Source organism: Cynocephalus volans, chromosome 17 (assembly GCF_027409185.1).
Source record: "Cynocephalus volans isolate mCynVol1 chromosome 17, mCynVol1.pri, whole genome shotgun sequence".
NCBI lineage: Eukaryota > Metazoa > Chordata > Mammalia > Dermoptera > Cynocephalidae > Cynocephalus > Cynocephalus volans.
This window is the reverse complement of record NC_084476.1, coordinates 44,131,479-44,152,998: the sequence shown is the minus strand read 5'-3', so window position 1 is coordinate 44,152,998 and position 21,520 is coordinate 44,131,479. Positions and strand designations below refer to the sequence as shown.

At 42.7% G+C, this 21,520-nt stretch overlaps 1 protein-coding gene across 2 annotated transcripts in view; it reads left to right on the top strand.

The window, feature by feature from the left end:
- The window catches only part of ACO1 (aconitase 1), a 63,182-nt gene that overhangs the window by 4,310 nt on the left and 37,352 nt on the right, over positions 1-21,520 (top strand). Inside the window, exons 1-4 of one of the 2 annotated variants that reach the window (XM_063081805.1) lie at positions 767-817; positions 16,152-16,270; positions 17,366-17,534; positions 18,561-18,698. In XM_063081805.1, the coding sequence (XP_062937875.1) occupies positions 16,174-16,270; positions 17,366-17,534; positions 18,561-18,698 (404 nt within the window). In that variant the 5' untranslated portion in view covers positions 767-817; positions 16,152-16,173. Of the gene's footprint in view, positions 1-766; positions 818-16,151; positions 16,271-17,365; positions 17,535-18,560; positions 18,699-21,520 lie in introns of those variants that run through there. The other variant, XM_063081804.1, reaches the window with a different exon arrangement.

Genomic DNA, 21,520 nt, shown 5'->3' with positions numbered 1-21,520 from the left:
TTAATTGTCACATCACAGTTCTGAACTAGTATATATAATACCAGTATACATTAACTCAAAGTACTATTGAGAGAGAGCCCTCTCAAGTTAAAAAATTTTATTACACAGTATTACGGTTTGACTTAGAACTTGCCCAAGGTTGGAAGTACCAGATCAAAGTGTTCTTTAATGGGCTATTATGCAGCCCTTAAACTGGTGTTGTAAAATTCTGTTGTATGGTTTTAAACTAAAAAGCATGTTACACAGGAATGTTTCCCTGTGATCCTACATTTCTGAGGAGAAAAAGCGTGCACATACAAGGGTACTTCAAAAAGTTTGTGGAAAAGTAGAATTAAAGGATAATATTAATTTTTCCATGACCTTTTTGAAGTACCCTTGTGTATTTGTGAGCATGCACATATGGAGACAAAGGCAAAGGATACGCCCCAGTGTTGAATGGTTTTCTCTTGATGGTGGGGTTCAGTTAGTTTTTGGTTTCTTCACTTTGTTTATCAGTGTTTTCTAATATGAACAAATATTTAATTTGATGTGATCAAAATCAAATTACAGTTATTTTTACACACGTACATTGAGGACACAGTGGCCTCTGGTTTTCTTCGACTGACTTACACCAGCTTGTCTCCTCACAGATCCCGGCTACTCTCTTTCTCCCGGTGGGAAGTAGAAAAGCCAGTGAGGCATGTGAAGCATGGGAAACCAAAGAGGGGCACGTTGACCCTTATAGTGACACTGTGCTGTCTCCTTCTCCTTTGGAGTCTGTTGCAACCTCAGGCCCTGCCCACTCCTTCCAGTTGGCCAAGAGGATAGGAAGTTCTTGGTAAGATTACCACTGTCAGCTGAAAAGCCATCAGTTGACCATCTTCCTAGATTGGCCGGCTTTCATGTCAGTTTTAGCTGTTTTTAATGGAAAATTTCAGGCAGAAAAGGAAGTGGCAGGAGAGTATGAACCCTCAGCTTCAGCCATTATGAACATTCATCACTGGCCAATCTCATTTCACCTATCCCTTCCTCAAACTCACTTCTTATTCCCCATGCCAGGAGTTGGCATCTTCATTTTTAAATTTTTTAAAGACTATTATTTTTGTGTCTTTTTAGTAGCAAGCATGTAGTGACCCTAATGTCAGCCAGAATGAGCTACTGAATGGTCCTTGAACACTTGCTGTGCTATCTGTCCTGCTCTCTGCCTTTCCATTTGCTCTTCCCTCTGTCTGCGAGTCTGAATTTATCTCTCCTTTTTCCAGTGAAGCTTTTCTTGTATCCCAGTTGTAGCTGTCTCTTTCCTTTGACCTTCTTATGATCCTTATCATATTGTATTTAATTATGTGCTTATCTTAGTCTCCTTGTTAGATTGTAATCTTCATGCAAAAGCAGTGTTTTCCCAATCTTCTTTTCTCCTGTGGTACCTAACAATGCTTAATGCAAAGAAGATACTCAAGAAATAACATGGTGAATGAATCTGAATTGATCAAATTCATTAGAGAAAAAATTTGACTATAAAAGAAATCTATCACATTAAAAGAAAAGTTACCAGATGTTACCTAGGATCAACAACATTTTCTCTCACTTGCGTCAACTTCAAAAGATTTTGAAGAATTGTGGCAAAAAGAATCTTGAATTTGAGCCAGTATTAAAAGGTTGCTTTTTTTTTTTTTAGGAAAATAGTTTTCTTAAGGCTCTTTTGTCATTTTTTTGCATCCATAACTGGAGCCTTTATATCTCCTCTGATCTTAGAATGCTTCCCCCCAACCCCTCCCCCTAGGAAAAAGACCTGAAAAAATAAAAGTGAATGATATTGGGTCACTGTTATCGGCCGAGTGATTCTTGACTAAATTTTAAATATTCGTTGCTTTAAAATATAGACTTAAATCTTCAGATATAGGCTACATTTAGAACCCGCCATGTCCCATGTAGTAAATCGATAGCAATCTCTTGAATTATGGTATCTCACAGTGATAGAGTTCCCAGGATATACAATGCGTGTTACCTCATTTAATTATCAGAGCAGCCCTTGTCATCTGAATGGAACAGTTCAGACAGGCATTGTTACCTTAAATTTGTAAAAAAGTAAATGGAGGTTTAAGAAGATAAAGAAAATCTTGTCTACGGCACTAAGCAGCAGGGTCTGGTTTTCAGTGCATCTTGGAAACCAAAGGGCTTTGGGATTTAATGTTGCAAGCATGCAAAGACACAAAACCATCTTTCTAAGCATTATATGTCTTTGGGAGACAGAACATGTTCTTGTACCCCTTAATGTCATAGAACTACTGAAATGATATCACACTCTGTAAGCCAGTTGTTTCTTAGATTCCTCATGTTCTGCTTTAGTCTTTGTGGTCAAAAGTAATCCACCTTTAATGAATTAACAGGGCTGTCTGCATGTGAACGCTGGTGTGGTTCTCTCTCATTCTCTTTTCTTCACCTAAGGAGAACTCTGGGCAAGCCCACCTTTGGATAGTGCAACTTGCCTGGGCCATTGCTCAAACAGATGTGTATGGAGCACTTAATTATTCGTTATCCTCATCATCCATTCTGTGACCATAATTGTAGAATTACAAAAAAGCAAGGTACAAGTTCTGGCATAGTTCATAAAGAAGGTGTGTCAGTCTGAGAAGTGTCCTCCTACATGATCACCAGGTTTGAATTTTTGTTTGGGAAGAGGAGAGGTGGATAAACCATTGCTGAGTGATGGAGTTTGGATGTGTTTTCTCCTCCAAAACTCATGTGGAAATTTAATCTCCAGTGTGGCAGTGTTGGAAACTGATTGAGTCATGGGGGTGGATCCCTCATAAAAGGATTAATGCTCTCCCTGGGGGATAAATGAGTGAGTTCTCACTCTATTAGTTCCCGCGAGACCTTGTTGTTTAAAAGACCCTGGCACCTTTTCTCTCTTTCTTGCTTCCTCTCTCTTGCTTCCTGTCGCCATGTGATCTACTTGTACCCGCTGGCTGCCTGCCACTTTCCACTATGAGTAGAAGCAGCCTGAGGCCCATGCCAGATGCAGCTGTACCAGAATCAGAAGCCAAATAAACCTCTTTTCCTTATAAATTACCCAGTCTCAGGTAATTCTGTTATAGCAACACAGAATGGACTAAAACACTGAGAATCTGTTGTGTGTGAGAGCTATGCTGGGAAAGACATAAGAAAGGTACAATTCTGTATGAATTGTGGGATCAAGACTAGCCTCAGGATTGGTGTTAAAGATGTTATATTTCATAAACCCTTATTCGCTCAGATAAGGAATCAGTTGTATTCCGAGTGCTGGTGATACCTGTATTATTCACCTCAACCCATCTGTATTAGTCAGTTTCTGTTGCTTGTAACAAAATACTTAGAACTGGGTAGTTTGTAAGAAAATAAAATTTATTGCTTACAGTTTCTGAGGCTGGAAAGTCCAAAATCCAGGGAACACATCTGGTGAGGGTCATGGTGGTGGCAACAGTGACCCAGGGGTCTCACATGGCAGAAAATGATGGAGCAGAGAGAGACTAACCTCTAATGTGTTCTCCCTTTAAAGCCCTCAGAACCACACCCCTGACCACCATTTTTAATCCATTCACTACTGCATGGTCCTGCAATCCAATCACCTCTTCAAGGCTCCACCTTTCAGTAACCATAATAGAATTTCCCACCCTCTTACCAGTCACAGTGGGGGTCAAACTACTAATGCATAAAACTTGGGGGACACAATCCATATCATTCCTCCCCTGGCTCCCAAAGTTTATGTCCTTCTCACAGGTAAATACATTCATTCCATCCCCAAAGTCTTAACTTGTTTCAACTCAAAAGTCCAAGGTTCAAAATCCCATCTGTGAATTCAAAACAAGTTATCTACTTCCAAGAAACAGTGATGGGACAAAGGGTATATATTCCCATTCAAAAAGGGAGGAAGTAGGCCAAGAGAAAGGAGTAACAGATCCCATACAGATCCAAACCCAGCAGGACAGGCATTAAATCTTAACAGCTAGTGAATCATGTACCTTGACTCCACGTTCAACGTCCTCTCCATGGTGGTGTGGGGGTTGCTCCACCAAGTCCTCGGGCAGCTCTGTTCCTATGGCTTTCCTGGTGTCAGGCCACACTTTGGCTCTCACAGGCTGGCATTGCATGCTGGTAGCTCTACAATTCTGGGGTCTCCATGGTGGTCCCTCTCTCACAGCTCTACTAGGCATGGCACTGATGGGGTTTATCTGCTGCAACTCTGACCCCACATTTCCTCTCAGCATTGTGGTAGTAAAGGGTCTATGTGGTGACTCCACTCCTGTGACAAATCTCTTCCTGGGCCCCAGTGCTTTTCCATACATCCTTTGAAATCAGGGTGGAGGCTCCCAAGCCTCCCCAACTCTGGCATTCTGAGAGCCTGCAAACTTAACACCATGTGGACACCACTAAGGCTTCTGGCTTGTGTTTTCCAAAGCTGCCAGTTCAGCCACACCTGGGGTCAATTTAGCCACAGCTGGGGCAGCCAAAGTAGCCGGAGTGCTGGTGCTAGAAGCAGCTTCCTGAGGTGGCCCTCAGCAGTGAGCCCATGGAGTGCGCCTTGGGCCTTTTCCCCAAGACCGCTCTGTTTCCCTAGGCCTCTGGACCTGTGATGGAAGGGTTGGACCCAGAGGCTTCTGCAATGTCTTTAGGGCCTTTTACCTAATCTCTTGATTATCCCTTTTTTTAAAAAAATACTAATCTTGTTAGTACCATCACATTTTTCTCCTGAAAATGTTCTTTGCTTCTCTACCACATGGCCAGGCTGCACATTTTCCAAATCTTTATGCTGTGCTTCTCTTTTAAATTCTGGCTTTATGTCTTGCCTTTGCTGCTATAACTCAGCATAAGTTGTTGCTACTAGCCATGAAGCTTCCTGAATGCTTTGCTGCTTAGAAATCTCTCTGCCAGATACCTTGTATGAACACCTTGAAGTTCCACGTTCCATAATACTTTTCGGCATGAAGAGAATGCAGCCAAATTCCTTGCCAGTTCATAGAAAGGGTGATCTTTGCCCCAGCTTCCATTAAGTTCCTTCTCATTTTCATCTGAGATCTTCTCAGAATGGCCTTTACTGTCCATATTTCTATCAGCACTCTGCTCACCACCATTTGATCAGTCTCTAAAACATTCCAAGTTTTCCTGGTTTTCTTGTCTTCTGAACTTTTGCCAGCATCCAGGCGTTTTCTAGCCTGTTCCTCCAAATTCTTCCAGCCCCTCCTCAACATCCAGTTCAAAAGCCACTTCCACATTTTCAAGTACCTGTTGTAAGCAACACCCTACTTCCCTGGTATCAAGTTTTTGTATTAGTCCATTTCTGTTGCTTATAACAAAATACTTGGAACTGGGTACTTTGTAAAAAAAACAAAACTTATTGCTTACAGTTGTAGAAGCTGGGAAGTCCAAAGTCCAGGGAACACATCTGGCAAGGGGCTTGGTGGTGACAACAGTGACCCAGGGGTCTCACATGACCACCATTCTTAATCCATTCACTAGGCATGGTCCTACAGTCTAATCACCTCTTCAAGACCCCACCTTTCAATTACCATAATAGGATTTCCCACCCTCTTAACAGTCACAGTGGGGATCAAGCTACTAAAACCTAAAACTTGGGGGACACAATCCATATCACCATCCTTTTGAAGGTATGGATCATACAAATTTTGCCAAAATCAAGGATATTTTAGGGAACTTGAAATTGACTCTCTGGTCCTCACATATTTGCCTTAGAGTTTGAAGATTGTTTTAAAGTGAGATTTAATTTTTTAAATCCATTTGGTTAATTTGGATCTTCATATATGAAGTGACTATACAGTGATATCACTCAGGCTGCCTGTTGGGACAGCAGCACGGTACAAGAAAGACCACTCTGGCATCAGGAGACCTCAGTTTGACTCCCAGCTTGATCTCTTACCAGCCACGAGACCTTGGCAAGTTACTTCACCCCTCTGATCCTCAGTCTTCTCACCTTTTAAATGGGGTGGTGATGCTGTGTTTCCACAGTTGCTGAGGGACTGCATTAGACAGCATGGGCAAGGTTCCTGGCACCCCACTGCACTCAGCACGTGTCTCCGGGCTGCAGTGTTGCTGGGATGATTGATATAGCGCTCAGGGCATAATGCCTGCACATTGCTGCCATTCTTCCCAACTTCTGTCGCAGCCCAAACCTCCTGAGCTCTGGGCCCACAGATGCAGCTGCCATTGGACATCTTCATCCCAAATTCACAATGTCTACAACCAGCCTCCGGGTTTCCAGCTTGGTCTTTGGCTCTGCCAGTTTGCCCAAATGAGAAACACAGAAGCTTTATTAGACCTCTCTTTCTTCCTCACCCACACCCAGTCCGTTCTGCATTCCTAAGTCTCCCTGGGATCTTGTCTCTACCGTACCTCCTCATTGCTTCTGCCCTCATTTTCTGACTTGCTGACTGTAATAATGCGGTAATCTGACACCCGTCCACACCACTATCAGAGAGATCTCTTAACATCAAGTCTGGTCTTGGAGATTGCAGCTTAGACTCCTTTAGTGGTGCCTCCTTGTCTTCAGTACAAACCTAGACCTTTCAGCGAGGTCCCTTGCAGCCTGGACCCTTCCCCATCCCTTTGCTCTTAGCCCTCCCCAGTATGTGCCCTGTACTTCATCCACATGGAACAACTTTATAATTCCATCAAAGACACACTTCTGTGCTTTTACATATGTCGTCTTCTTTGCCAGAATATTCTTTCAGTGACTCCCCACCTCTGTGCAACTCTGGAAGGCTCATGCATGGGGTTACCTGTCCCTAGAGGCCTTCTTGCCTCCCCCTGCCCCCCCCCCCCACCAATGCTGGATTAGGTGCTCTCTCCTGATGTCTCCTTATCACCCTCCGTCCACCTGGCTGTAGTGTGGGCTGCATGATTCTCTGCTTGTTGCCTGACCAATCTCTCTTCTCAGTCTGTGAGTGACCCAAGGAAGATGGGGACCTTTATCCCTTTGTCACAGTGGTCCATAAATGCCCAATGTGTGAATGAATCCACATCAGTCCCTTCTCTTAAACAATCCAGAAAGGCCCATGTACCAGATGTGTGAAGGTCTAATGCTGCTCTAATACTTTTCACATCTTCAACTCAATGAAATGCAAGTGTCATGTAGAAGCTGTGCTACTTACTGTGTGAGTCACTGAAATGGAACTAGAGTATAGTTGCTTGAGAGCTGAGCTTTAGAGACTGGTGGACTTGAGTTTGAGTTCCAGTTCCCCTTTCTACACACCCACATCTGGCCTCAGATTTCTAGCTCCTAACTGCGCTGCTATGCTGCTGTTGGGAAAAAATGTGCCAGTCAGAAACCAAGAGCATCAGGTCCTCAGGCAGTTGCCTTTCTTATGGGAAATTAGTAAATGCTCTGGGAATGTCATTACCATGAGTCCTGGTCACCAAGTCCAAGTAGTTCTGAGGCCCTGGTGAGATGTGAGGGTTGGGGGGAGGTATAGGGCCTCAGAAATTTGGTAAATTCTCAGAGATAGAGGCAGCCCTGTGAGACTTCTGGCAGCCAGACACTCAGCCTTTTGTGGTGACACCCTTCCTTTGTAAATCCTAAAGTTTGAGTTGGAATCTAAGTTCATTACCTCAATTTATGAAAGGAGTTCAGGAGCTTGAGGAAATCATGCAGCTTTCTTAAAGAATGGATCTCAACTAGACCTGCTCTGTAATGCTTTTTTTAAAAAATGCAGTGGTCTGCCCCCCTCTCCTCATCCCCCTCCTCCTCTCAAGACTTCGATGCAGTAGGACTTAGTTGGGGTCTCTGCAGGTGTCATTTACTAAGTGACTGTGAGAAGCTGCAGCATAGGGGGCCCACATTCTGAGAAGGGACTGAGAGTGACCCTAATGAGGAGGGGATGAAGTCAGATGCAGAGGGCTGGGTCAAGACACGGGGTTCTGAGGATCCAGGACCGCCGCTTCTTCCTCTACTTTCTGGCCAAATGTTTCATGACCCCACAATGACTTTCTTTTCTCAGCCCATCTCTGGAATTTATAAATGCTTGAAGTTAACCAAGACTTTTTATGAAATTCTGCTTATAATAGCCCACAGTGATACAAAAACGAATGTTTCTGTTGTCTGAGTTTGTGCTGCTGCAACTAATTTAAAAGCCGCTTAAAGGATGCATTGAGTTATGTGTCTCCCTTTGGGAGCTGCATACGATGCTGTACTTTCTCTTGGCCAGTGAGCCCAGAACTGGGGGAGCCCTGATGAGACAAGGGCTTGCTCAGTTGGGTGTTGCTCAGCATGGCCCAACTCCCCCAAATCCTGACCATTGTTTTTGGCATGGCTACACACATCTGTCAAATGAGTCATGATCATTTTTGTGATACATCCTGAAAATTTCTAGTGTTACTTAATAATGAAGTTTAGAGAAACAAACTTAGATTTCAGGAAGTGGCCGCTTTTTAAATGCAATCTAATATTTTTATGTTATCAGTTAATTTCTTGTCAAACTTTAACAAATCTTGATGTTGGAAATGTACAATTTAAGCCAGGTATACAGCTAGGAGCTTATAGTTTGTATTTGTCAGTCCCTGTAGTGGCTGGCAAAGACCCATGTAGTCTGGCCTCTGCTACCTCCCTGCCTTTTCTTTCTTGTCCTCACTCACTCTGGCCTCCTTACTATTTCTTAAACCCACCAGGCATGCCCTCACCTCAGGGCCTTTGCATATGATCTTACCCATCCCCCAGTGTGCCATAATTTGTCCCCTTACTTCCTTCAAGGCTCAAGTGGCTTCATGTCAGTGAGGTCTTTGATGATCCGACACCCCCCATGCCCCAGCACTCTGCTCTTGCCCTATCTTATCCACAGAATGGATCACCATCCAACATTCTGTTTCTATTTATTTGTTTAGTTTGTCTCCTTCCACTAAAATGGAAGTACTATGAGGGCAGGGACTTCGTCTGTCTTTTGGTGTATCTCCAGGACCAAAGACAGTTTCTGACACAAATTAGTTAACAAAAATATACATTGAATGAATTAATCGTAGAACCTTTTTTCCATTTCTGTTTATTTTTGTAGGGTACAGTTTGTTGTTTCAATACATGCATATACTGCATAATGATTCACTTAGGGTAGATAGCATAGTTTTACACCTATTAATCCACTACTTCTCTGCCCCACCCCCACCCCCCATCACCCTGTTCTCCAGCCTCGGTAACCATTATTCTACTGTCTACTTCTATGAGAGGCAATGTGGTATTTGTCTTTCTGGGATTGGAGAAGGAGGAAAGGGATTTGGGGATGGGTGAAAAGAGGACAGGGGGTGTCAGCTTGGATTGGTATGTTTGACCTCAAGTATGAGACTGCCCATCTAAAGCTGAGTATGAACCATTTAGGGATTCTCTCCAGAAACTTTTCGCTCCATTGGTGGATAACAAAGGACATATTTGGGAAAGCAAAGTAGGTTTATCTCGAGTTATAGCCACAAATTTACTTTTAAGTAAATCCTCACCAGGCATTATTAAAGAAAGACCTGCATATTTTAGTTCCAGGAACTTTATGAATTGTTCTGTCATCCTTTCAAAGAACATCACTGAAGATGTCAGGTTCTCATTTTATAGAGATGCTATTATAGGTATTTATGTACAAAGTTAAAATGACTGCTCTAGTTTTTAAAGAAAGTAAGTTGTAAATGAATACTTGCTAATCAGAAATAGAATTTGGATAGTACAGAAGTATATAATATAAAAAGTTTAAGTTCCCCTTTTATACAATGTGTTATTCAGTTTATAGATAATACATGTTAACTTTATATCTTTCTTTTTTGTATGCATTTGTATATACAACGGTGTATGTACAAATGAATCTATACTAATAATCTTGAAGTTTTTTAACTTAAATTGGATCCTAGTATATATATTATTCTGCAAGTAAAAAACTTTTCTCACTTAATGTGAATCTTTGCACACATTTCTTATGTTGAATCTGAGTAAGGAATTATGTATTTCATATTACATCGATAAAATGGATTTGCCCTTATTCCTCTACCTCCGTTGGAATAAACTGGCACTGAGGGCAGATTGTCAAAAACTTAAGTCAAAAACCATAACTTGTTTCCCCAAAGTTTAGCCATCAGTTCTCTGAAATTCTGAATCAAGCACTGAAAGACTGTGATACCTTAAGTAGTACTTTTTTCACCTCTACCTGTGAAATATTTTAAGCTTTTTTTTTTTTTTTTTTTTTTTTGCTTTTCATTGGAGGGAAAATCAGCTTTATTTTCTTCCCACTTTTACTACAATGAGCCTTGTCACCCTAGGCAGTCACTTTGTGTTTAGGGCCTCTATTTCCTCCTCAGACAAATGCTAGGTGATTTCTAATAGTACATGAGTTCTTTACAGAAAGCTCAACATTCTCTGATTCTGTCTCATTACCTCCTTAGCATCTGAGGTCAAGGTGTCCCTTAGGTGCCACTCAAAGTCAGTTGCAGGTGTCCTAAATTGAGGCCAGTGATCAGTTAGCAGCAAGCCTGTAGTTGGGGAGGAACCTCTCTGCTCTGAACTCCCCACACATTTTTATGAGGTTCATTTGTTAAATATCTTACTTCAGATCTGCCTGCCTGTGCCTAATATTTGGTATTTTTTAGTGATTTCCTTTAAAAATCTGGAGTTCAGAAACTTCACCCGCCACTCCCACCCTTCCATGCACAAAGTGTACCCGTGGGAATCATGACATTGTACAAGTCACCCAGCTGGTATTTCAAGATGCTTTGAAAGGCATTGCTTCTCTACCAAATAATTATGCTCACTTTTAGAATGTGAACTAGGTGTAGTGAAGGGTTTCGGATACAGAGCAGGTAACTCTTGATTGATTTTGTGTAAGAACTGTTCACGATGCGTCTTGCTTGATTCAGTGGCCAGGGACAAGAGTTCCCCAGCCCTGAGCATTCTGACAGCACCCTGGAAGGATGAGCCCTGAATGACTGTACCCACCTTGCTGCTTAAGAGATTTCAATCCCCCTTTTTTTCTTTTCTTTTTTTCCCCCCTGTTCTTTTCCTCTTTTTTCCGCTCTCCTCAATGCAGTATCATCTCATCCTGTGGAAAAGAAAAGACAGCATCCCCAAATATTGCCATGTATGCTCACTCTCCCCACTTCCAAAAAAAAGAAAAAAAATTAGGATAACACTCCACTCCCCTACCAAAAAGTCAACATTTACTCTCCTTGTTTGTTCATTCCTCTCTTTTGTTACTGAATGAGGATTAGATAAAACAGAGAAAAGAGACAAGAACAAAGCTGCAGGAAGAAAAGAATTGAAACAATAGGATCCCTAATGTATCTACGTGGATGTGGGAAGTAGGAGGGCTCCCTGGCCATTTAGTGAGGTTCCTAGACAATGTTAGTTTGGGAGTTTTCAGAGCCTGTGATAATACTCAAGGAGTGGGGATGGTGGGATTCTGGCCTGGGAAAAGTGGGTTGAGGGGGCGTTGACATTGCCTGCACTTTACTCTGGATCTGAACCTGTTCCCAAGCCAAAGATCTTTCTCCTCACACGTTCCTTGAAACAGGCTTGGTTTGGGCTTTTTCCTGGATTTTACTAAACCACTAGGAACTCCTGTAAGGAGATTTGAGACAAGAGTGATAGTACAGATGGAACCTTGGAGTGGCTCTAAATTCCAGAGTCCAGCTCTGTTTACAATAGCCAAGATATGGAACCAAACTAAATGTCCATTGATGGATGATTGGATAGGAAACTGTGGTATATAGACACCATGGAATACAACTCTGCCATAAATAAGAATGAAATATTCCCATTTGCAACAACATGGATGAACCTGGAGAAACTTATGTTGAGTGAAACGAGCAAAGCATAGAGGGATAAATACCGCATGTGCTCACTCATATGTGGGAGCTAAGAGAGAAAGGAAGAAAGGAAAGAAAGACAACAGTAGTGCCTTGATCCAACAGAGGGAGGGAACATTCCTAGGGCTACAAATTGAAGTTGAGGGGAGAGGGGGAGGCGGAGGGGGGTTGGGGGATAAATGGGTGGGGGACACGGGGTACAAAAGTTATTTCTGGTAGTGGGTATGCCCCCAGCATGAATTTGACCCTCATATAATGGGCATGAGGGTGACAATTAGCTTTGTATCTCATGAATACGATAGATAGATAGATAGATAGATAGATAGATAGATAGATAGATAGATAGATAGATAGATAGATAGATAGATAGATAGGCAGAAAGAAAGAAGAAAGAGAGAGAGGGATAAATTCCTAACCATAAGAAAAAAAAAAATAAAGTAAATTCAAGAGTCCTCTAGGCTTAGATGCAGGGACTGTTTTCAAACTTCTAAGCCAAACCAATGTTTGGTTGCCAGAACATGGCTGCTGTTGCTTTCTACTGACCTGTGGCTTAGTGAAGAGTAGCAGGGACATGTGACAATGCTTGGCTCAGCCCTGGTTGCTTGGGGGACCCCAGGGAAGAAGTAACAACAACTCCAGTATTCGGAGCTGAGTCTCTCCTGGCAGGATTTCTCGTGGCTCTGTCGAGTCCTGGGGCTGGTGGGTGACCTCCAGCTGGCATCACCTTCAGAGCAGGAGTTGCTGCACCTAAAGAGGTGGTTTGGGGTTTTGGAAAGAGCTGGGGTTCAAAACCTAGCTGTTTCTTTTACTAGCTGTATGCCCTTGGGCAAGTTTTTCCATCCCTCTGAGCTTCAGTTTCCTCAGTTGTGAAAAGGAAATCATGATATGCTTTCCTTCAGGGAGGTGTTGCCAGGATTCGTGGTGGTGTGAAGTGTATTGCACATTCTGGTCTTAGAAAGTAGTAATGGGTTCCTCTCTTTCCATACTTCTGCAAGTGGAATTTGCTTCATTAATATAGTGAAACTAGATAATTATCTAATTTCCAAGGAAAAAGGGAGGCAGGTGGTGGTGCGCTTTAAAACAAGCCATTTTCTACAAGAGCCACCATATTGATCACGATGTCCATCCTGAGATACCAGCTGACTTTGTAGGGTGGTGGGAATAGCAAGAATTGTGGGAGGCTTCCTGAGTGATCTGTAAGGCATCTGTAAGCTACCTGGAAATCAATCAACACATTTGGTCCTCACTGCATAATGGCAGATATGGATACAACTTAGCAACTGGTTTAACCATAAAGTTTTGGCAGACTCAGGGCACCTGGCCCCTTCACGACTTGACACAGAGCTAGGGCTGATTCAGAGACTTAAGCTCCCTAAAGAGGTAAATGACCCTTCTCGCTCAGTCCTGCAAGTTTCCCACCACTTGCACTGGTGCAGAGATTCTGAAATGTCCCGCAGCCTCTGTGGACACATTGTTCTGTTGATCTGCTTTTTCAGGGAGGCCCAACAGCAGTTTTACTGTTGCAGTTGCTACTGTTTAGGGCTTAGAAGTTTAGTCTGGGTGCTGTGGCCTGGGTGACAAATCAAAGGGAGAGTAGCACTATTGCTTCTTTAAATATACTTCTTCAGAATTCTAGTGGAATTTTTAGTCTTATTTTCTGATCCCACAGGTTTGTAGACTTCTCCCTCTGCAGACAAGCTAGCATGTTTCTTACTCAACAGAGTATTTATAGGTATTTTCCTCCTGACTGGCTGCTCATTTAGTGGGAATTAATGACAAATCTCTTGCATTTGTGTGGCACTTTATCTTATAAAGCACTCACCTCAAAAACTAAAGCCACCTTCTTCCCTCCCAAAGGAGTCCTAACAGCCCTCAATCCTCCACACCTGGAGTTAAGTTCTATATCTTCTCCCCTTTGATTATTCCCCATTCACTCAGTGGCCATTTTCTTGAAATTTTGCCTCTTCCGTTTTTAATCCATCCCCCTCTTTTTCTATTTCAGTTTCTGACACTCAGTTGCCCTCCCAGGTTACCTGTCACCTCTGGTCAAATAGGGACCACAGGTGTGTTTGGTTTGGCCATCATGCCACAGACGCACACGGTTAGTCTAGAAAAATTTAATTGCCAACTTTTATAAACCAGGACAGTTCATATAAAAATCTGTATTATCAGGCTCACTTGAAAAATTGGATGATCTGTCAGCACTGGGCAGGCGTTCCTGCCTGCAGCTCTGCCCCCCTAGGTGGGCACATGCTTCCCAGGCTGCCTAATCCCTGTGCAACCTGCTTCACTTGTCCAGGTTCTCTTCCTGAGCCCTGGAGGCACTTTGATGGTGACTCCTGCTTTAGAATGTGCCCCTCCCCTTTCCTGCATCTTCCTGCTGTCTCTGCTTCCCAGTGAAGTGCAAGCCCCTCACCTGGGAGGTTAAAGGTGGTGATTCCTGCCACCTCCCCCATTCACTCTGATTTAGTAGTTCAAAGAAGGGGGAGTGGAGACCCAGGAATGTGCATTTTTAACAAGAAAATCCCCAGGTAATTCTAATGCAGATGGCCCAGGATGTAGATGTTTTTATACTTTTAGAAACACAGTATCTCCCAGCGACCTTTGCTATTCTTTCTTTAGTTTCAGTTCCCAAACTCCTAGAGTAGGAAGTCAGTTGGCCCAGACTGGATCAGATACCTTCCCTCTCTCCCACATTTGGCAACTGCTGCAGACTTGGGGAGTAGCAATTCCTAGGAAAGAGGCAGTGGACAGACACCTCGTTGTTTTCCTCTACATTGTCGTGTGCCTTTTTACAGGTACCCAGTGGCTTGTCCTGTCGCCTGCAGCACTGGTAATCCAGGAAGACAAAAGGCTGCTTCTCAATTAACTGCTTCTCCCCAGAACTACCTAATACAGGTTGAGTAACCCTTCTCCGAAATGCTTGGGACCACAAGTGTCTCAGATTTTTGAATACTATTTGCAAAATACGTACCAGTTGAGCATTACCTTTGAGCTTCATGTTGGCACTCAAAAAGTTTTAGATTTTACAGCATTTCGGATTTTGGATTTTCTGATTTGGGATGCCCAACCTGTACTGCATTTTGGACAGAGGACCTGTGCAAATATCTATTTCTTTTAAAAATTTAACTAGTTTTTTTAAAAGTTATGTGTGTACACAGCTAAAAATGCAAACAATATTAAAGGATATACAGTGAAAACTGAGTGTTTCTCACAGTCCTGACTTCTAGATCCCTGTCCCTCTTAAAGTAACCCCAGACAGACCTTTTGGGCTGTTAATGAAGATATGGTCCTGTCCGTAGAGAAAAGGCACACTTCTAACTTTTTACTCACAAACAATCCTTTTCTATACACAGTGCTTTTCATTTTATGGTAATATATTGATCATTCCATATCAGTCATTCCATTAATATGTTGAATATTTAAATAATATTTACTCATAAAAAACCCTGGGATTGAGTAGGGAAATGTTAACTGTTCTTCTCTTAAAATTAAGAATATTGCAGAATGGATTGATTAAAGGATTTTTGGCCAAGAAGTAGGACCAGAAAGCAAGTCTTCTGACTCCCACCCCAGTGTGTTTTGCTCTAAGTTGTGTAAAGTTCTTTGAAATCACTGTTCATCTGTGTGGTGGAGGCCAGGAATAGTGTCTTCTCTTGTTCACTGCCTGTAATTTGTAAAAAGATACATGAGAAGTCCTGCCCAGAGCTGGGGCAGAGAGGGTCCCCTCCAAGCATATCTGAGGAGTTTGGGCCTTTATGCCACCATAATGTACTTTAAAAATTCCCTAATGTTAATACACTGTTGCCACAATATGTAAAAGCGAATTAGGGAGTATTCTAACTATGGTGTTCAAGTTTATTAAAAATGCTACAGAGATTGTTACAACTGGCAATTCAGAGGACAGTACTAGAAAACTACTTCTCTCAAGTCCTAACTTTGAAAGTGCAAGTTTCATACAATCGCATGTCACTTGATATGGACTTCTTACCTCCTGCCAAGCAGGACATGAGTCCATCTTAGAGGTTTGTTCATATATTCAGGATTTACAGTGAGATGTACTCTTCAGTGGAAGAATGTTGGGAAGTTGTAGAAATAAGACAAAAAAAATTGGGGGTTTTATGCTCTCTTGAGAGGTGAATGCAAGCTTTCACAGTAGCTTCACAGAAGCCCATCTTATTTGCTAAGAATATCATTCTTGTATTCATTTATGTCCCACCATCCCCCTACTTTGAAAATATAATAAGCAACTTCTTTCAGTGAATATATACTGAAATTGTTAAAAAGGGCAAACGCTCATCAGGGTGAATGAGGTCCAGCTTCAAAAGTAGGAATGAAATGTTCTCTTTCCTTTTCAGGGACACAAGGCCATCAGTAATCATGAGCAACCCATTCACCCACCTTGCTGAGCCATTGGATCCTACACAACCAGGAAAGAAATTCTTCAATTTGAATAAATTGGAGGATTCAAGATATGGTAGGTATATGGCTCTATGATGTAATTGCTCTGATAGCAACTGGAATCTCATTTGCATTATAATCGAGCTGTGTAATTTATTAGCCGCTGGGAGTGTTGGAAAAGGGAGTAAGAGAGAAGGAGTGAATGTTCTTGGATTAAACACATAAACATACAAACTCTGTCACACACACACCTTTTTTATATTAGCCATTTTTAATTTGGTTGTAATGATTATATACATGTAACATTTATATGACATTTCATAGTATATAGAGTGTTTGTATATATAACATACCATTTAATCTGAATAACCACCCTATGGGGTCATATTTATAAAATATAAGAAATCCTGAGGAAGCTGTGGCCCAGAGAGTCAGTGACATATGCTCAGATAACAAGTATGTGCGTAGCAGAAGAGGACAAGAACACGAGTCTTCTTTATTCCAAATCCTCTGCTTTTTCTACCATTGCACTGTCTTTTCCAGATAATATTTCCAGGTAATATTGGTGAGTAAATTTTCATATACAAAGATGAAATTTTTGTTAAATAAATAAACAAAATAGTTTTTCTATGAGTTACCATTGTTTTAGCCTAGAAACTCCAGTTACCAATAGCCATATTACATGGTGTTTAGTGTTTTATTTTCTTTGAAAGATGTACCTATACTTTGGTCTTAATTACAATAATTGTAAAGGGGTTATTTCCTCATTTCTTGAGCATTTGTTTTCATTAGCAATGTTACTCTGTGTGTGTATAAACATATATTATTTGCTAACATACAATACAGTAAAACTCTGGACTGATGGTGAGATGTGATGACTTATGGAAAATTTTGTTATTGGAATCAAAGGCAAGGCAACCATTTAGAATGAAAGAATAAACTAATATTTTACTTTTGCCTAGCCTGCGGGTATTTCCTATTACTGAATATCTCTTAAACCCATTCAAGATCCATATCTTTTAAACCATTGGTCACTTTACCCTCTTTCCCTGTTGGTAGAATAGTCTGATGCCTCATATCAAGTTTACCTAGAGTGGCTTTAAAGAAGGTTCTTATAATAGGGTGTCTCATGGTCTTTATTTGTTTTGTTGTGCTTACCCTCTTATTCTAGGACGCTTACCGTTTTCCATCAGAGTTCTCCTGGAGGCAGCCATTCGGAACTGCGATGAATTTTTGGTGAAGAAAAATGACATTGAAAATATCCTAAATTGGAAGGTCATGCAACATGAGAACATAGAGGTGCCATTTAAGCCTGCCCGTGTCATCCTGCAGGACTTTACGTGAGCCTAATGCTACCTGACTCTCTTCTTCTCTGCCTCTCTTTCAGCCTTTCAAGAAAAAAATTTTTTAACAAAAAAAAACCACTGCAGTGACTATAATTTATCACCCAATATTAAGACACGTTTGAAAGAAAAAAGGGGCTATTATTCCTGGCAGCAGGAATAAACTGGGATTGTATAAGGCAAACCAGGATGTGTAGTCACCCCGCCTTTTCCAGTGGCAAGGATCAATGCCTCAAAGACCCTAGTCCTGAGTATCCTAGGGAAAGGTGAAAAGAATAGCCCAGAGCAGAGATGTCTTGGAATCTTTTCCCCTTCTCGTCCTGTCACCCAGGATACCAGGTTTCAAACAGCTGTACTTGAAACATGATGTGCTGTCTTCTGAGGGGAGACAGGTAGCTCACAAGGCCTGATCGGTGCTGTGTAAGCCTCAGCTCACATCCTGCTCTTCTTCAGACTCCTTGCTCCTCATCACAGCCTCTTTTTTGAGACACTATCTTTCCATTTTTAAATGATGTTATTTTATTTCTTCTAGAGACCTAATTTCTTTTTCCTAGAGGAAGATCACCCAAATTTTATACTTTTTAGATAATAAGAAGGAAGGATCCACTTAACATAAATTTGATTCACAGCCTACTTTTCTGAATTATAAACATTCCTTTAAATTTGGTCTGAAGTTAATGTGTGATCTGTATGTCTTCTTCAGGTCTTTGTCAACCCTCCATGTGAATGGAAGGCGGTCATAGCAGTAAAAGGTTCAGAGTTTTTAAGTACCAGCTTTCCCATAGTTTCTCTGTTTAGACCATAGTTGTCATTAAATTTAATACAGTGATAAAATTGTATATAGAGATACTACTCAGTCACGGTACTTATTACCTATATGATTTCTGCTCAAGGAAATATGCTTAGAAGCTTTCACTTTTCTGAAGAGTTAGTCCCTTATGAGTATTATCAATGGAAGCAAAAGCTGAGAAATCCAATTACACGTGTTTACAATTACACATGTTCTGCTTAATTCTCTCTTAGGGGTGTGCCAACTGTGGTTGACTTTGCTGCAATGCGTGATGCTGTGAAAAAGTTAGGAGGAGATCCAGAGAAAATAAACCCTATCTGTCCTGCTGACCTTGTAATTGATCATTCCATCCAGGTTGATTTCAACAGAAGGTGAGATATTAAGATATGAATTACCTGAGTGTTCTGCTTTGTGTGAAATCTTTGGAATACATGTCTTTTTTGTGTGTATGTGTGGTTAAATTAAAATATATGTGTGTTTAAAAGATATCTTCAGGAAAACTCAAACTTAATGTAGATATTCCAGTGAAGATTTCTGGGGGGTGGTTGGGGGATATTTTTTAAATCTTTTTTCAGTGCATGTTTACTTCTTGGGTGGGATTAGCCTGCATTTTAATCTAGATTAAAATCTGGGTGAAAAGATACACACATGGAGTTCTGCAGTGAGAGCTTCTCAATACAGGTATACGTTTGACTCTAAAAGAGTTTGGGATTTTTCATCCACTGGATCCTTATTCCTTTTTTGATCCCAAGCTATCACTGCCTCTCTGTGGGCTTTCATAATGCCTATCTATCCCTTTCTTTTCTTCTTCTATTGTTTAGGATATCCTCTCCTCTATTCCTGTGAAAATCCTACCTGTCCTTCAAGGCCAGCTTAAATTCTTTTCTATTAGGAATTCCTTGCTCTGCAGCCTACATCAAGCTACAACAAAGCTTCCCTTTTCTTCAGTTTGCTAGAAGACTTAGAAAATATGAGTCTGTAAGTGTCAAATGTCTTGATGAGAAAGATCTTTCTAAATTTAGAAGCAATAAATGAAACAAAAAAGGAAAAAAATCTATAGATGTAATGACTTCAAAGTTAAGAAGAAATAACTTGAAAAATATTTGCAACAAATAAGACAAAGGATTAATATCTTTAATATAAAGAGGGTGTGTAATTCTCTTAGAAAAATGGTAAGAGATCCTCACTGAGCGGATCCTAAGATGGCGGTGGCTGCGGCAGTTGGCGCTGAGTTGCTGAGGTGGAAAAGGTGGCCACTGGGCCTCAGGCAGCCAGGAAACTTGTGGACCTCCCTCTTGCCGTCTCTTAAGGGAGGACCGCTGCTGGTGGCCGGTCGTGGGCGCTGACCGCCACTTTGCCCTTGGCAGGAGAGGCTGCCTCGTTTACAGGCAACAGTGTTGAAGTGTGGAGCAGGAAAAGAACTGTTCCTTAGCTGCATCGGCCAGCTGCCCTATTCAGGATTCGAGGTTTCAGGCCGGCATAAAAGAAGATTTCTAGGAGCACCCGAGCCGTGCCGCAGGACCGAGTGAGCAGCCTGAGGTGGCAGCGGCCGAGGACGGGGATGGCGACGGTGATGACGCGGAGGCAGAGAGGGAGCCGCCCGGCCCAGCCCCGTGAGTGACCCCCGGCCCGGCCCTGCTCGGGGGGCGGACACCTGCCTGGCTTCCGCCTGCCCCACCGGGCCACTCACCGGCCCCGGGGCTGCCTCCATTTTCTCAGGTGGTGGCGGCTGTGGCCTGGCTCGGCTAGTCCTGTCCTCCTCACCTGGCTCGGCTCCTCACTGAGCCTTCCCACTTGCTCGCCACAGCGCGGGGCTTCCCGGGGCCTGCGGGCCGGCTTCCCCTCCCACTCCCTCCATGGTTCTCTGGCGGGGCTGGTGGCGTGGGACATCCCCAGCCAGTGTCAGGTGGGCAAGGAAGTACGGGCTGGGCCAACTGTCACTCCACTGCACCCTGGTCTCCAGCCCCCGGTAAACTTCCTGTTACCGGGCGGCAGATACCATCTCTGCGGCCACCACTTCGGAAAAACGCCTAACCGATTTCTGGTTAGGAATAGTGTGGTCGGAGTGTTCCCGAGTTTGCTTGAACCTGCCGGAGAGCTGACTGCGGGCGGGCAACAGACTCGGTCCACACCATGGGGATTCAAAGGTGAACCGTGTGATGCGGGCTCCTCCCCTGAGGAGCTCACGCTCTGGTGTGGAAGATAAGACAAGCACACAAATAACCACGATACCAGGAAGAAGGTGATAAGTCCCGAGAAAGATCTACACAGTGCTACAAAGGCACCCAGAGCGACCGGTTGTCTGCGCCTAGCAGAAACTGTTAGACTTCATGGGCGAGGCGGTGCTGAGCAGGGTCTTGAAGGCCCGGCCGATAGACGAGGGTTACAGAAGACACGTTCCAGCCCAGCCCAGTGCGCACATGGCAGGGAGACGTCCAGCTAGGGAGGCAGAGACTTGACAGAAACCACACACCCTGTGGGGCTGCCACTGCGTGATCTAGCAGCCCAGGCCAGAGTGCACGGAGCAGGGAGAAGTCCTGCACGGGAAGTGGAAGATCAGCAGAGACCACACACCCTCCAATACCGCCCTGTGATCCAGCAGCCCAGCAGAGTCCAAGCTGACCAGAGAGGTGGCTCCCCAGAGAGACCCAAGACCCGAGGCAACCACACACACAAGGCACTAGAGGCCAACTTAGCAGTCACAGAAGTAGCCATACAAAATTGGCAACCACAGCAACATCTTAGTTAGTCAATAGTCTCAAACCAGTGGACTGTGAAACCCCCTGCCACAATAAATAAACATCAAAAAAAAGATACCAGCAATACAAAAAATCAAGAAGCACACCACCAAAAGTTAATAAATCTCAAACTCTAGATCCTATAGAACAAGAAGCCCTTGAAATGACTGACAAGGAATTTCGAGTGATAATTCTAAGGAAACTGAATGAAATACAAGAAAACTCAGCTAGACATCATGATGAAACGAGGAAAAGTATACAGGACCTGAAAGAGGAAATGTACAAGGAAATCAATGTCCTGGAAAAAAATGTAGCAGAACTTGCTGAACTGAAGAAGTTATTCAGCAAAATAAAAAACACAGCAGAGAGTTTAACCAGCAGGCTTGTCGAAGTTGAAGAGAGAACCTCTGAACTTGAAGATGGGCTGTTTGAAATAACACAAGCAGACAAAAACA